The following is a 16,356-nucleotide window of genomic DNA, read 5'->3' on the forward strand; positions in this document are numbered from 1 at the left end:
GAGGCATGCTGGGAAATGGAGTGCGTTCTCCCGTAGGGTGGCGGCCATGCGGTACCGGCCCGGCCGCGTCTCCGATCCCCGGCTGAAACAGCGCATCAAGCAGGTACCGCCTGTCCTCCGGGGCACCCCGGACACCCCCGGCACCCCCGGTACCACCGGTACCGGCAGCCGGCGTGGGGTCTTGTGTATCCTCCTCTGGCTGAGGGCCGTGAGCATCCGGCCCGCTCAGTGCTAGGAGAGCACCAAACCCCGGCCCTGCCTCTGAGGGCTTTAGAAAGGCCTTAAAAGGCTTCAGAAAGGTCCATTGGTTTATTTTACTGATTTAAATTTTCTGTAAAGTCTTTTTTTTTCCGTGTCATTTCTCTGCCCTCTTTACCACGTTTGGTGTTGAGGCTGGCTGCTGCTGCCTCGCTTGTGAAATGAATAGGGCAAAAGAGATATATAGTCAAAGTATTTTTATATATTTTTTTTTATATATATCTATATTTATTTTTATATTTATCTGTGTGTATATATATACACACACGGTGTGCGTCTGTATGTATATATGCCTATGTATATATATGTAGATATATAGGTGTATATATATGCACACATATATGTAATATATATTCTATTTATTATTATATATATTTATATATTTTTATTCATACATTTACATGCACATACCTATATACCACATGTATAAATATACACACACACACACACATATATATATATATACACACATATATATATACATGTGGTATATAGGTATCTGTATGTAAATATATATATATATATTTATTTATATACCTATATACCACATGTATAAATATAAATATATATATTTGGTATATAGGTATCTGTATGTAAATATATATGTGTTTATACATATATATTTGAACCTTAGGAAGAATTTCACTGAAAGGGTGATTAGACATTGGAATGGGCTGCCCAGGAGGGGATGGAGTCACATCCCTGGCGGTGTTTAAGGAAGGACTGGATGGTGATCAGTCATGATTTGGACATGATAATTTCAGAGATCTTTTTCAACCTAAACGATCCTGCAATTCTGTGACACTGGCAAATGCTGTTTGTGTTTGGAAACATGTTCAGGGATTTTATTGAATAGCTGAGAAAAGGGCAGAATGGGATTACTTCCCAAATACATGGCGAGAACAACAGGGCAAACTGTGATTCCTTCAAGTGCTGTGATTCCTTCAAGTGTCACATCTTATGGTCGTTTGTAATGACTTTGCACCTTGAACTCCGGGTTTCTGAGTACATTTATACATTTTCTGTATAAATGTACTCCACTTCTAATTCCTTAAAATGAGGCAGTGACTGCTTGGTGTAATTCACAAGATCACATTGAGTGTGTCTTGAGTATTCCAAAGTGGAAAAGGCAGCTGGGTTTGTGGTAGCCTTGATGTTTCCTGCAGGGCAGGAGCTGCCCATGGGTGATCTGAAGTGCAGCATCATTTTAAAAGCTAAATATATGTTCAATTTGATTGTTTTCTATGGAGTTATTAACTTAAATGAGGGTTTGAAATCCTCCTTGCTGTGATACTTGTGATACCAGATCTTTTAGGATGATTCTGTATTTTCTTCCTCTTTTTCCAGAAGGAATCCATTTTTATGGTATCAAAAGTTCTTGCTGCTGGTTTGGAGAGTGGGGGAAGAAAGCAAGTGGAGTACAGTTGTACATGAAATTTAGTACATTTTCTCACACTTTCATTATTGAGGTTTGAAAATGGGTGGGATTAGCTGCTGTCAGAGCAATAAAAAGGCTTGAGAGAATTTACTTTATTAATATAGTTCTCTATAGCATGCTCTGAAATGTCTTGTAAAGATTCAAGTTGTTCCTGTGAGAGTATCCCTGCTGGTTCATATAGATGGATTCATTTTTGGGGCAGGAGATCTAAACCAAAAGGAGGATAAATGAGAGGAACCAAGACAATAAGATGGTGTGGGGGCTACAAAATCAGCTTTCTTGCTAAGTAAAAGTCACAGAATTGACCCAGCAGAAGCTCCCAAGTATAGGATGCTGCCTTTGCCCAGGAATCTGTGCTTTAATCAACATTTCCCAGCTCAATGGGAAAAAATGTCTGGTGTGTTGCAAGGCAGTGAAAAGCTGATTCTGATTCTCATTTCAGCTTTTGAGGAGGACAAAATTTAAAATAGGCATATTTGGTCAAGCTGTTCTGGTGAAGTGATTGACAAAGATTTTATTCCCTGCTTCAAATTCTTCATTTCAGTATCTTGCAAGTAGCAAATGTGGGCAGTATGTTGACATTGGAATTCTAGCATCGGATTTGCAGAAAACCTACAGGTGAGCCAACATTTGTCTTCTTATATCCTGTGTTCAAAATGTAGAATATATTACTTTGTTCTATTGCATTCATTATGGAAGTTATAATTTTCTGTATATTACCTTCATTAGCAGTTGTTGAGGCTGATTGAAGCAGTAAGATTGTTTGGTTTCCCTCTGCTGATACATTTAATGACTTATATTTTATTCATTCATTGGCATTATAAGATCTAGCTGTGATTTGGGTTTTTTATGGGTTGATTTTTGTTTTGTTTGAAATAAAAAGCTGCAGATTCATTGCAGCATGTGAGTTTAAAATGTGTAACACCTCAGTGCAGACATGGGGGAGGGACAGAGGGTGCAGTAAGACACCAATTAATACCTTGCTCAGTTGCTCAGCAGGACAGTCACCTTTTTGCCCAGGTAGTTTTTAAATCTATTTTCCATGTACTTTTTCCACTAGGAATGATGCTATGTTGAAGGAAAAACCAGTTGGTGTAACCTGTTTATTTTGTTTTACTTCAGTGTAGATTATGGACGAAGAAAAAGAAATGCCTTTAGGATACAAGTTGCAAAAGGTAGGTCTGTTAATACAGTGTCCAAAATGCCCAATTCTTTGTGCTTTGGCTGTTAATTTTTAAAAAGGTTGAACTTTTTTCTTGCAGTGTTTGAAATAATCAGCAATGAAAAGGAACGTGAAGATTTGGCAGTTTTAGAATCTGAGCATGTGGCAAAAAGAGCAAGACAGCAAGAGAAAAATGAGTAAGAAGAGTTTTTACTACTAAATTAACAATGCCATTGCTGTTACCAGTTCTTTAAAGCTTTCTGGGTTTGGTTTATTGCATTTTGGTTGCTTCAAGGGTGCAGCTGGATCCCATAGGCTTGTGTTCTTTAGAAGTTACCTGTAGTTATTGGGAGCTTTTTTTAGTGCTGAAGACAAGCAGATATTAGAGCCAATCATGATTTTTCTGTTGTGGGGAACATACAGCCCTGAATTAGTGGACAACCTTATGGCTTCCTTGAGAGTTTTCCACATAATGCCCTGTTCCTCATGTGTTTCAGTTCCTTGGTTTTGTTCTTAATTGTTTTTGGTTGTGGGAGATACTGGCCACATCTGAGAGATGAGATTATCAGACAGGCAGTTCAGAGTAAATCACCAGTGGGGAATGAGGATTTCCTGACTCCTAACCCTGTCCATAGTCCCATGGAGTGTTGTGTTTTCTCTAACCTGGGACAGATATGAAGGATCTCATGGGGAAGCAGGACACTGTTGGCAGAAGGATTGGTCTGGTTCAGCAGTGATTTGCTCCTGTTTCCCTTGGTGAACTGAGTCAGAGTGAGCTACATCACTTTTATGTTGGTCTGTCTTTAAGACAGGTTGGCAAATTGATCCAACTCATCACACACTTGGAAAGAATGCATTTTTTAACTTTTCATCTTTTTCATCCTAGAAGATTGAGAGCATGGGAGTCAGGAATTTCTCTTTCTACATACCATGATTGTGGGGAACCACATTGTAGAAATCACTTCTGTTTTATTTTACAGATGTCTCACCTGCAGTTCTGCTCTGATAAATTAATAATTATTGTCTTCCTTCCCTGTTAAGCACTACTGGAAGTGGCACAGATGACTCTGACTATGATGATTATCCAGAAGATCTAGTAAGTTGTATTTTATTATGATTGTTTGTATTTGTATAATATATAATTCTATGTTGGGAAATTGAAGAGTTTGGAAGGGGAGCTAGAGATAAGGTGTAGTCAGAGTGAGCAATTCCAACTGAGACTCTCTGGAGCTGGAAGGAGGAAGGAAAAAGAGGAACTTGTGGTGGGGAATCACTTTTGGGAAGGCACACTGAGGGCCTGAAGGACTTTGGTATCAAATGGGTGAAGTGATTGAAGGAACTGACATCTCCAGCTCCTGCCTAAAGAGTAGCCTGTCCATTAATAGGAGTCATTAGAATTCATTCAGAATTCCATCTGAATCTTTACTTGATAGAACCTCAACCTTCAGGCAGCACATGCAGCTTTCTGTGCAGTCATTTGGTTTGCAGAGGAGTGGGTTGGAAGATGCATTGCCTGTTTTCTCCAGCAGAGATAATGCTGAATTATGTTTATGAAATAGTTTTCATTGACCTCTAAATATAAATAATCCAAGTTAAAACCTGCCCTGTGTGTTTTCTTTACAAATATGTAAATCTGCAGTCTACAAATCACATGAACAGTTCCCTGCTGAGCTTGTACAAGAAAGGAAATCCTGATTCTGTTCCTTCCACTCCAAAAAATGAACCAGTGGAGACCTCTCCTCAAACAAGCACCCTCACTCCAGAATCCAGAGGTGACAGACCAGTCTCTGATGGTGGCTGGTTCATTGATAAAACCCCTGATGGGAAAGACTTCTTCATTGACCTTTCTGAGGATGGAGAAGGAGAGGAAAAGAAACTGATTTCTGAGGTACTTTGTGTTTCACAAACCCAAGGTGTTCTAAGCAGATGCATCAAGAGAATTGGCACATTTCAAGCATGTTTGTACAGAAAGTAGAAAGTCACCAAGTAATGAATTTTTTCCAGATTTTTTTGAGGAAAATGTAGTTCTCAGTATCAAGGAGGCCCAGATTAGTGCCCATACTGAGGGAAAGATGAGTGGGGTGTAGCTGTTATTTATTGCATTTGCCAGTGACCAGCCTACCTGGCCTGTGCCTTGCTTAGCCCCTGGTAAAGTCTTAGTGGCCCTGGGGAAAACAGGAAACTTGTTTTTATTTCTTTTATCCTGCAATAGTCCTTCTCTCACATGCACTTGACTTGTGTTAGCACTGAATAATGTTTTTTTACACCCCCTTGTGACTTACTAGAAGTAAAAATTGTTTCCAGTGGAGTAAATACATTTGTTGTGTTCATGCCCAAATTGGATTCCTCCATGGGATGCATATAACTTCTGTCTGATTTTGGTTTGTAGTTTTGAGGGGGTTTGTTTGGTTTGGGTTTGGTTTTTTTGCTCATTACTATGTTCTCTTAACAAAAAAGTGACTGTTGTAATCAACCCATTTAAAAATAAGGCAGATCCTAAGTACAAAAAGGAGTTTCTGCAAAAAGGTGTAAATTCCTGCCTTGCTTGTCTTTATTTATGTAATTTGTGTAAGTTAAGCATCATAGACACCCATTTTGTTCTTTTAAGTTTTTGTAGAAATTCATTGACTTGGAAGGTTTTTGTGTATATAATTCTGGTTTTATGTCCTAGAAATCAACAGACTTTTCTGTCTTGGAGAGTGAAAGAAAGAAGACAAAGGGCAGGAGAGCAAAAAGGAAAAAAGGAGAATTTCCAGATGTAGATGGAGAAATTGAATCCATATTACTTAAGAAAGGTGAGGAGTTATTTTTGGTGTGTTACTCCTAACAAAGAGATGCTATTAGACCATGGAATCTGTTAGAAAATGTTTTTTGATGTGCAGAGAAATGACCCCAGGCAGTTTTTAAAAGAAATTTAGCCTTAAAGTTGTACTAAAATAATATTGCAGTTCTGTGTCTACTACTAAAACATAATATTACTCTGTGTGCTCAGCTTTTTGTTTAGGCTGAGTATGTTTTGTTCAGGATTAGCAAATACATTTATAGCATGGCTAAATTAATGTTTTCCCCTCCTTAACAGTGAGAAATAAGGGGTCAGAGCTTTACCACCCTTCAGTGAAGTTTGAGGATGTAGGAGGCAATGATGAAACATTGAAGGTTAGTTACAATGTTATTGGTTGGCTGCAGGATGCACTGAATAAAATGTGTCATGAAACATGGCAGAGAAGAAATATTTCATAGTTCATGTGCATGGCACTGAGTAAAGCTGCTTAAACCAACAGGGGGTTTGTTTAAGCAGCAAGGGGGGTTGTTGGTTTTTCTCTAATTAATCTTTCTTTAAGCAGTCATTTCATTCAGATTGTTAAACAGAACTTGTTTTATTTCCCCCTGTCTATAGGAACAGCAAATACTATTTTCTGCAATTTAAATGGAGATTTCTCTTGTTGTTGACAGGAAATCTGCAAGATGCTCCTTCACATCCGTCACCCTGAGGTCTACACCCACCTAGGGGTGGTTCCACCTCGGGGCTTCCTCTTGCATGGCCCCCCTGGCTGTGGGAAAACACTGCTGGCACAGGCAATTGCTGGGGTGAGATGGCTTCACATCTACAGCTTCTTCCTTTTCTGAGTTCTTTTAGAGGGAAAGAGAATCATATTCTTTCAGGAGAGACTAGAGCTTTTCATTTTAGCCATCCTGTGATAGTCTGCAATATGCTCATCTTTACTTCCTTTGTTGGATTTCCATCTGAATCTTTACTTGACAGAACCTCATACATAAATGTCATGGTGACAAGGTTTTATTTGTGATTTAACTGGTTTGGGGCATTCCCAGAACAGAGCAATACAGGCACAGGTGTTTTGAGAAGGGTATAAATGAAAGATAATTTTGGTTAAATTTACCTTACAGTTTCAAATCTAGACTCAACCTTACTGATCACATTGATGGCATTGATTCTGTTGGTTGTTAAACAGCTGATTTCTGAATTCCAAAACTGGATCTTGCCTTGCCTGTGTCATACTGCTGTTTTCAGAGCCCATGACACCGCTGGTGTTAATAGTTTGGGGTGATGGTGAAGCTGCTGTGCTGTTGTTCCTGTTTTGGATATAAATCTGAGGACTTGTAAGGCTCTCAGTAATAACCATGGGCATTTCCTTTTCTTTAATACAGTTGCTCCTTAAATTTTACTGATTATAACCTTAAATTTAGATTCATGTAAATGACTGACTTTTGTAGTGCAGATAAAGATATTTATTCCTGAAATGTTGGTTACACCCTTCTGACATTGTTTCAGATGTTTTAATTAAGAATATTTAGATGTTTACTTTCTAATGCCTTATTGTAAAATGGAACCCTTCGAATAATTTGATGGTATTTAATTCTACTAAATAAGTATTTGTATGCTGGAAGGGTGCTACACTTGAGGAAAGAAGCATGTCACAAGTGAAAAACTTAGAGATTAAATAAATTTATGACTGCTTCTGAAATATTTTTTTTCTTAAGTAAGAGATTTTCAGGCAAATTGTCTTTGAGCACTGTAGGGTCTCTGGTAGCCTTGAGTTGCATAAATTGGGGTTCATTTTCTTTTATGTATTAAATTAGGGATAGTTTTCTTTTATATATAATTTCAAGAGCTTGAAATAGGCTGCAACAACCTGTAGCACTGCTGTGCTGCAGTCTATTAAAATTGCAGTTGTATTTATTTATTTTTAATAGCAGAAAACTTTAAAGTGTGAGCTTTGCAAGTGTTTTATTGTCCAATCCTGCACAGATATTTCTGGAACAGGACTCTGGGAACCAAATCTGGTGGGAAATACCTTTCACACTGCTAAGCAATGTTTTGGGGTTTTTTTAAGTTGGAGGATGCTCTTTCTATTTTTTAAAGATTCCTAAAGCTTCAGCCATGAGTATGTAATTTGTGGGTTTAAAAGATGTCATATTGAAAAATGTTTGTCCTTAAGGGCAGCCAGCATTTCTAACCTCTGGATTTATCATAAAATGTTTGTTTTTTTTTTTTTTGTTTCTTCCAGGAGCTGGGGCTCCCAATGTTGAAGGTGGCAGCAACAGAGATTGTGTCTGGAGTGTCAGGGGAATCTGAGCAGAAACTGAGGGAGCTCTTTGAGCAGGCTGTGGTAAGGCACCCACTGGAAATAGCTCTGAGAATTGTTTGTCTTTTTCTTTGTGAAGATTCATATTTTATTGCTGTGGTTTGAATTTGAGTAAATGTGAGTGAATCTTTATCCTGCTGCACACATGACTGGTGTCCCCTCCTGTGGGCAGAATTCCATTGTACTGCCATGATGTCACAGAGCACAAAGCTTTCTGTTCTGAAGCCTTGACAAAAGATGCTTCATCATAGCAATGTAAGGACAGCAGCAGAAATTATTTGCATATTTGGATCTGCTTTGCTTGATAAATTAAAAAAAAAATTAAGAGCAGTTCACTGTGCTTTTTTGTGACAAGGGGTTTTTGCTGGTTTTGTTTGGCATGGAATTTGAGTGCTTGTGAGAGATTTTAGGCTTTGGCAGTCCAGGTAGAAAGCAGGAAATTTGGAGCAAACATGACAAGAGCAGGAGAAAAGTTAAAGTTGAAGTTTTGCTTTTGGATGTAGTAGGAAGCAAAGAGAACTAGACAGGTTGAGTTAATTTTAATTTGAAGAAATGCAGATATTTCTGGTTTTTAGTATGGGGCTGATGTTTTATTTCATGAGGTCTGTCTTCTGTTCCTGACCTCTGAAGATGTTCTGGTTTTCTGACTTCATTTCGTTTTTTTGCTCTCCCCCAAAACTGTTTGTAGGTATTTGAAGTACACCCCTAAACAGGGCAAAAAGGTTGTTTGCAAAGCTGTTTGCTATGTTTCCTGATGCAACTACATTTTAATTTTTAGAGAGCCTTGTTAAGAAGTTGTTTAGAATAAAATTACATAGCTTAGAGCAAGGAGTTTTTAGAAATTATGCATGTTTTGTACATGTAGTGATCAAGGGGAGGTTGCTCTAAATTACTGTCACAGAAATAACATCTATTGCATAAAATAGGTCTAAAATAAAATCTCTTGCCTTTCTGATAGTCTCCTACATTCCCTTAAGTTTTCCCACTTTGTTTTCACAGTAGTTATCGTGCAGGGGGAAATATAATAAATAATAATTATTATACAATAATAAAAGAATAAAAATAATAAAAACAAAATAAATAATAATATAAACAATGATAAAGATTCCTCATTATTTGGATGCTGTGGAATCTGCACGGCCCTTCCCGCTCGGTGCCCGCAGGAACGGGAATGACCAGGAGATGGCGCAGCCGGTGCTGGGAACGCCCAACGCGGCCAGGGAACCACGCGGGTTTTTTACCTGGGGCTTTTTGGGAACAAAATTCCGGTGTTTTCCTTCAGTATCTGTGAAAAACGCCAGTCACTTGGTTTTAAAATTTTAAAAGTTTAATAGTAATAAAATGGTTATAAAAGTAGTAATATGATTAGAGTAATAAAAATTTGGACAATTAGGATTTAGGACAATGAGACAATAGAGACAAAGAGTTATGGACAGTCTGGGTACCTCTTTCTGGGGAAAATCAGCCCGAAAAAGGACCCACGTTAACAGAGGATTAACCCTTAAAAGCAACAGCCTGTTGCAAATTCACACACCTCATCCATGATGCATAAATTCCATTCAAACACAGGATTCTGTCTGGTCAGTGTCAGCTTCTTCCTCTGAATCCTGACAGCATCTTCAGGGCTGAGCAAGGTGGGAAGAAGTTCATTTCTCCTGATAATGGAGCAATAAATTCTCTTTCTCTGAAAGATTTAGGTGTCCTGGGGCTGCTATCTCAGTGAGAGTACCTCATTCTTTTCTTTAAAAAAATATCCCACATACATAGTTTCTATTTAAACATTATGTTATAACCCAAAACTATATTTAACACACTACTTAAAAAAATTAATACAGCATAACTTTCTAACATAACACTTATAATATTAATTTTAATATTTGGCAAAAGCCAATAATAAAATGCACATTTTTCACAGTATCCCTTTACACTACTAGTGCTTTTTGGGAATATTAATGATCCCACATCAGCTAAGCACTGTTAGATGAGTTACACTAATTATTAATCTGTATTATTGTTGGCTTTTGATAAAGTTAATGGAATTTTATAACTTGTGGGAGTTTCTCACTGCTCATTTTTACTCTTTGAAGGTGGTCAGGCTCTGTAGTAGTCTTGAAGTTCCATGACCACCTACTGCTCCTTTTGTTTCATTCTGTGTGTCAATAATGCTACTCTTGAAATTCCACAGCTCTAATGTCACTAACAAAACAAACAACAAACCCAGCCAGACCTTTCTTGTGTGATTTTCATTTATGGACTTCAGCAGGCAGTCACAATGGAATATTTAGGGAAAACATAATGCAACACAGAGGCATATTTAAATTTTAGACAGTGTTTAAAGACTGTCTAAAATTTAAGGTGTCACACCTTAATTATTCCATAGCTTCAGATCAGTGAAGTTTCATAGTCTGGTGGTGTTAGCAAGCACAACAGAATTATTCCAGCACTTGATTGTACAGCAGATTTCCACTAAGAGTCACAGATCAGAAAACCTGAAACATCTCTTTCTTGTAAAACACTGTGTCAGTGTGATTTTGTAATTGTGGATTTTCCTTGTTCCTTAGTCCAGTGCTCCTTGTGTCCTGTTCATTGATGAGATCGATGCCATCACCCCCAAGAGAGAGGTTGCATCCAAGGACATGGAGAGGAGGATTGTGGCTCAGTTCCTGACCTGCATGGATGGTGAGTTTCAGGAAGGGCTGTGCCAAAACCAGATTAGAATTATCAGGCTCACTGTCTGCTTCCCTTCAGGAGTGACTTGTGCTTCCTTGAGAGGAGATAATGGCAATAATTTTTCTTGTTTTGACACAGTTTGCCTGGGGAGTGGTGGGAAGATCATAATAAATTTGAAGGGGTGTTGCTGCAATATTTTCACAGTGGTCTGTACAGCATTATATAAGCCTCTCTGCTGTATAAACAGAAATAATGGGGGAACCTGTTAAATTTATTAACAATTAATGAATCTGTCAATTTTTAAATTTATCCTTGATTGTGCAAAATACAAGTTTTGGGTAGTAGAGGCAGAGATGAGCAGCAGTTCAGTCTGAGTGATTGGTTTATCTCTGCTGACTGCTATCATGTGCTGCTGAGTCCCACAGGTATGGGAACAAAGTTTGGGCAGTGAGTATGTGTACTGACTTCATTCCATTCCTTCTTTCCCTTAGACTTGAATAATGTGGCTGCCACTACCCAGGTCCTTGTTATTGGAGCAACAAACAGACCTGACTCCCTGGACCCTGCACTGAGGAGAGCTGGGAGATTTGACAGAGAAATTTGTTTAGGGATCCCAGATGAAGGGGCAAGAGAGAAGTATGTGCTGGGAAGTTAAACTTTCCTTTTGATACATTGATAAATAAGAAAATGAGGTGTAAGTTAACATACAATTTAAGGAGAATTACTTTATTGTGTTTAGTTCTGTTTGTGCTTGTACACACCTGTGGGTCAGCACACACTGAAAAGTTGCAGAAGACTTTAAGTGAGCTCCTGTTTGTCTTGCTAGCTGTGCCTACATTTAGAGTAATTTCCTTTCTTGTGTGCACATCTGCTTTTAGCATTATATTAATGGCTTTCCTAGTGCCTTAACAGTACAGATGGTGGAATCAAATGTATCTTTTCTCATGTTCAGGAAGTTAACATTCTGTCTTTGGTGCTCCCTATGTGTAACTCTTAAATTAGGAACATAAATTAAGAAAAGCCTGTTTGTACCTGAAGCAACAGCCTGGATTGTTCCATTCCATTCCTCATGGAAATACACCAGTGTGGCATTAAGCTGAGCTGCAGTCATCCTGTGCTGTCTCTTTTTACTCCAAAGATCTCTGACTATCAGACTAAGTTACAAGAAATAAATCTGGTTTTGCATTTTTAGTTAAAAAGGAACTGCTACTCATTTCCTCAACAGCAAAAAACATGGGAAGGGAAGTTAGAAAAACTTACAGCTTATCTTGTTATGGAAAGGAAAGAAAGGTTAAAGGGCAAGTTTCTTTTTCTCAAATGATAATATTTCTAAGAGGCAAACACCTCTGCTTGCAGTACTGCACACTTTGCATTGTCAGCAAAGGCCATTATTCCCCCCTAGAGTCTTTAATTTTTTTTCTCTTCCCTCCCTTCTTCCTCCACATTTGCTGCCCTGTGGTAATTGTGTTCCTCTTGGCTGTGGGCAAGACATGCAGGTGGTTAGAGGTAGAACTGATGGGTCACCTGAGCAGAGTTGTGATTCTCTGAGAGTTCCTAGGAACATGTTAAAGTGGTGATATTCCCAGAAATAGCAGTGTTGAAGGACAGGAGTTGTGCATGACAGAGCCATGGTGGTGTGTAAAGATTGTGGAGTCACAGGCATTCACATTATTGTTTGTTTGTATTTGTGTTCCTGGAGGTGTAGCCTTACAGGGAATAATGATGATTTTCTTCTTTAAATTCTTCCCTGCTCCTGCTTTCTGTTGTGTTTTGTGGAAAGCATGGTGGTGTTGACTTCTTCCTTTATTTTAAAATTGAGTGTTTGCATAGACTTTGTAAGTCCTCACAGTATGCTGATTTACAGGGTGAGTCTTGATGAGGGCAAGATTTGAGCTGCTGAGTTGTGGTTCTGCAGCCTGAAGGGGTGGAGTGGGATGGGAAGGTGTACCTGGAGATCTTGCTTTACCTGGTGTTTTTTGTGCAGATTCAGAATGAGCCATTTTTACTCCTGAACTGTTTACACTTCATCTCAATCTGTTAACTACAGCTCTTGTCAGACAGGTTGAAAAAATCTTGAGAAACAGGCTGTTATCCCTAATAAAGATTGAAAGGAGATGATGGAACTTGCTAGTGGGGAGGGAAACAGATGGAATATATTATAATTTTGAGAGTTTTGAAGAGTTTAATCACTTGGGTTTTTTTTATAACTTTTCTATAGTTACATTATTTGATCTAGAAATAATTTGAACTAGTTTTTATTGGAACTAGAAGTATGTTACTGATCTGGACTTCTTTGGTTTGTGCTGCCTTTTAAAAATATTCTCCCAATTAAGTGATGCTTTGCTGTTGTATTCTTATATTCTGCTTTCAGTGGTCAGATAAAGATAGTGAAGATTAAACCAGAGCTCCTCACACAGTCTGATTTCATTTGCTTCTTGCAGAACAGCTTGTTGGAGATGTTTCTTCAATAAATAAATGCCTAAAAAGTGGCATGGAACAAATAAATGTCTAAAAAGTGGCATGGAACAAATAAATTTCTAAAAAGTGGCGTGGAACAGCCAGTGCAGCCTTCGGTTGTTAGGAGTACCAGGTTAAATGTATCAGTGGATGTTGCATTCTTGTTGTAGTTATATTTCTTAGGTCCCACACACTGCACTAAGCTGTTCTTCTCTGCTGTGCAGTTCTTCTTGTGTCTTCTCAGGGGCTCCTCCTGGGCTCTTGACCCACCCCTATTTATTCCAGTTACCCTCAGGAGCCACAGCTGCTGCCCAACTAAGGACTTTGCAGCTGTAGCTTGTTTGGAGTAACTAGGACCCACACATAGATCTTAACAGAGACTCTCTCATATGTTAACAATACATACATATGTTCAAGCCCCCACAAGTGGATAACTCGTGTGCATCTCCATGGTACACTGAAACCTAGCCTATCAGTTTTTAATATTAGAGTTGAAAAATGACCTTTAATATTAATTGACCAAAGCTGATCAGCAATGCCTGGTTGAGGCTGTTGGTTTTTGTTTAAGAAGTGACAGCAAGTTTATAGCATGCTTCTGTGGGTTTCAGTGTTGGTTATTTCCTACTTGAGCAAAAACTTCCCACTGTGCTACTTCAGTTCACGTGGACTGAAAGAGACATTAAATGCTGTGTGTTTTCATGTGAACAAAAAAAAAAGAAGTAACAGCTTTTATTTCAGCTTTATATTTTCTTTTTTTTCCCTTCCTTGATTAGAATTCTCCAGACTCTGTGTCGCAGGCTGAAGCTGCCGGAGTCGTTTTCGTTCCGGCACTTGGCGCGGCTGACTCCGGGCTACGTGGGGGCTGACCTGATGGCCCTGTGCAGGGAGGCAGCCATGGGCACAGTCAGCAGGGTCCTCATAACACCTGAGGAGCCTGAGAAAAAACACACACACTCTGGGGGGAGCACTGCTGAAGGAAACCCAGGGACAGGAGCAGATATCCTGGAGGAAAAGGGCACCGACCAACCAGAGCTTCCACCTAAGGTATGTGTTCCTTGAAGGGGGTGTTTGTAACATCTGAGGAGTTGAGCCATTTTAGAGTTATGAAAGTCATTACTCATAAATTCTCAAACATCCACAACCAACCTAATATTAAATGTAGATTTAGAAATGGCAGCTTCTAAGGCAGGAGCATAACTGTGGTATTTTCAGGATCCCTGGAAATAAAAATAAAATAAAAATTCATCAGGATGAAGGTGAATTGAGAATCTGACTCCATGTTCTTAAAAGGCTAATTTATTATTTTATCATACTATATTATATTAAAGAATGCTATGCTAAAACTATAAAGAATAGAGAAAGGACACAGACAGAAGGCTTAACAAGAATGATCATGAAAACTTGTGACTCCTTCCAGTGTCCTGACACAGCTGATGGTGATTGGTCATTAAGTTAAAACAATTCACATGTTGGATAAACAATCTCCAAACACATTCCAAAGCAGCAAAACACAGGAGAAGCAAATCAGATAATTATTTCCTTTTTTCTCTGAGGCTTCTCAGCTTCCCAGGAGAAGAATCCTGGGCAAAGAGGATTTTTCAGAAAATGTGACAGTGACACATAACTCCGAATGACCCACATAATGGGCCTGGAAAAGTGGATCCCAAACCCCAGCCCCCTAAAAATTATGTTCCTGTTTGATACAAGGTGTGGTTTTACCCTGGGAATTTTTGTTTTATTTGTTTTGTCTTCTAACAGAGCAGAGTTTCAAAGAGTGGTTGTATCTCTCTTCAAAAATGTATTGACTGTAACAGAATTTTAAAAGTATCAGCCTTAAACTGAGTATTTTGCACCAGCTGTTTGCTGTGCCCTCAGGGAAATGTCTGTGATTATGCCTGGGGCTCTTCCCTGACCTGGTAAAGTCACAGTAAGCCAAAGTCTAGTAGTATTTATGCAGCCTTTGTTTGCCTTCCAGCTATGTGATTACTTGGGTAAATCACCCAAGTGGTGTCTAGTACCTGTAGCAGGTTTGAGGAGGAGAGGAGCTGTGAAAGTGCAGCTGGATCTCTGTTGCAGAAAATAATATTTCAAGTGCCAGAATTATTCTCTGTCCTAAGTAACATGAAGGTCAGTGAAGCAGAACAACTTTAAATAGAAATCCTTGGTCCTACTTCTCAAAATTTGGACTCTGTATATGCCTTCATTATGTGCAGGCCTCCTAAAGATTTGTGTGGAGGTAAGTGTGCTGAAATGCACATTGTGCTCAGGTTCTGGTTTTGGGAGGGCTGTCAGAGAGCAGTGGTGCTGTGATGACAGGAATCAGTACAAAAAGCTGTAGTAAGCCTTTGTATTAGTGTAACATAAGCATGGTGCTTCTACCTCCCAGAGCTTCCTGGGGCCTGCTGCAGCCAGAAGAAAGTGGGGAGGGGCAGGTAGCTGCAGCTTTTATCAACATCACCATGATCAAAGGGGTCACTGAGAATGAGGAAGTCTAATCCTAACAAAGCCCATGTTTTGATAGCTGGCAGGAGGTTGACATAGTCTAATACAGGGTATTGTCATTAAAACCCTTGTATTATGTTTATAATGGGAAAATAAACATACAAAACCTTTAAAAATCGTTCACACAATTCAAGTAAACAAACCCAGTGGTCTTGGCTGTTTCAGAGGTTCTCTCAATGGCTCTGTTAGGAGGAGGAGGGAAGATTTAAAAGGAATAACAAGCATTCTAAGCATTTGTATTTCTTTGTGATCAGTTGTAGAGCTATCCTAGCTGAAATTGATAGGAAGTGATACTTTTTGTTCCCACTCCTGTAGGAAAACCATTGAAACTTATCAGAGTTTTTACATTTATTTTTTTCTCCCTCTATTTTTTAATGAAAATCCTGCAACAGTTCTATTTGTAGCACAATACCAATTTGCTTTGATACTGCCTTAGAATGGGGATGCATTTATGTTATGAAGATCTAAAGTTCTTTGATGGAATATTTTCTCAATTCCCAACATGGAACTGATTGGAGAAATTGGAATGTGCCTCCCTTGGTCACTGTGGTCTGCAGCATGGGGCAGTGCAGAAAAGTATTTTCCTGCATCTCTGTCCTGTTTGCCCAAACTTTATCAGGGTCTGATTGCAGAACCAGGTCTGAGCATGCTGAAGAAAAGGTGTTAAAATTCAATGGTGTTAAATCCAAGTGTATGTTCTACAAGTGTGTTAAGAGTTTGAACAGTTTATGCAGAATTGAATATTCTGCAAATTGTTGGAATTG

At 38.8% G+C, this 16,356-nt stretch overlaps 1 protein-coding gene across 2 annotated transcripts in view; it reads left to right on the top strand.

Moving 5' to 3' along the window:
• Window positions 1-23: 23 nt before the first annotated feature.
• NVL (nuclear VCP like) overlaps window positions 24-16,356 on the top strand; it is a 41,192-nt gene continuing 24,859 nt past the window's right edge. For both annotated transcript variants that reach the window (XM_054290449.1, XM_054290450.1), the window contains exons 1-13: window positions 24-103; window positions 2,241-2,314; window positions 2,819-2,871; window positions 2,959-3,055; window positions 3,900-3,954; window positions 4,498-4,746; window positions 5,530-5,653; window positions 5,938-6,014; window positions 6,312-6,446; window positions 7,886-7,987; window positions 10,525-10,642; window positions 11,125-11,269; window positions 13,864-14,134. In XM_054290449.1, coding sequence (XP_054146424.1) covers window positions 47-103; window positions 2,241-2,314; window positions 2,819-2,871; window positions 2,959-3,055; window positions 3,900-3,954; window positions 4,498-4,746; window positions 5,530-5,653; window positions 5,938-6,014; window positions 6,312-6,446; window positions 7,886-7,987; window positions 10,525-10,642; window positions 11,125-11,269; window positions 13,864-14,134 — 1,557 coding nt within the window. In that variant the 5' untranslated portion in view covers window positions 24-46. The remainder of the gene's footprint in view (window positions 104-2,240; window positions 2,315-2,818; window positions 2,872-2,958; window positions 3,056-3,899; window positions 3,955-4,497; window positions 4,747-5,529; window positions 5,654-5,937; window positions 6,015-6,311; window positions 6,447-7,885; window positions 7,988-10,524; window positions 10,643-11,124; window positions 11,270-13,863; window positions 14,135-16,356) is intronic.

Source organism: Melozone crissalis, unplaced genomic scaffold (genome assembly GCF_028551555.1).
Source record: "Melozone crissalis strain CALT ecotype California unplaced genomic scaffold, PUWL_Pcris_2 ptg000081l_1, whole genome shotgun sequence".
Classification (NCBI taxonomy): domain Eukaryota; kingdom Metazoa; phylum Chordata; class Aves; order Passeriformes; family Passerellidae; genus Melozone; species Melozone crissalis.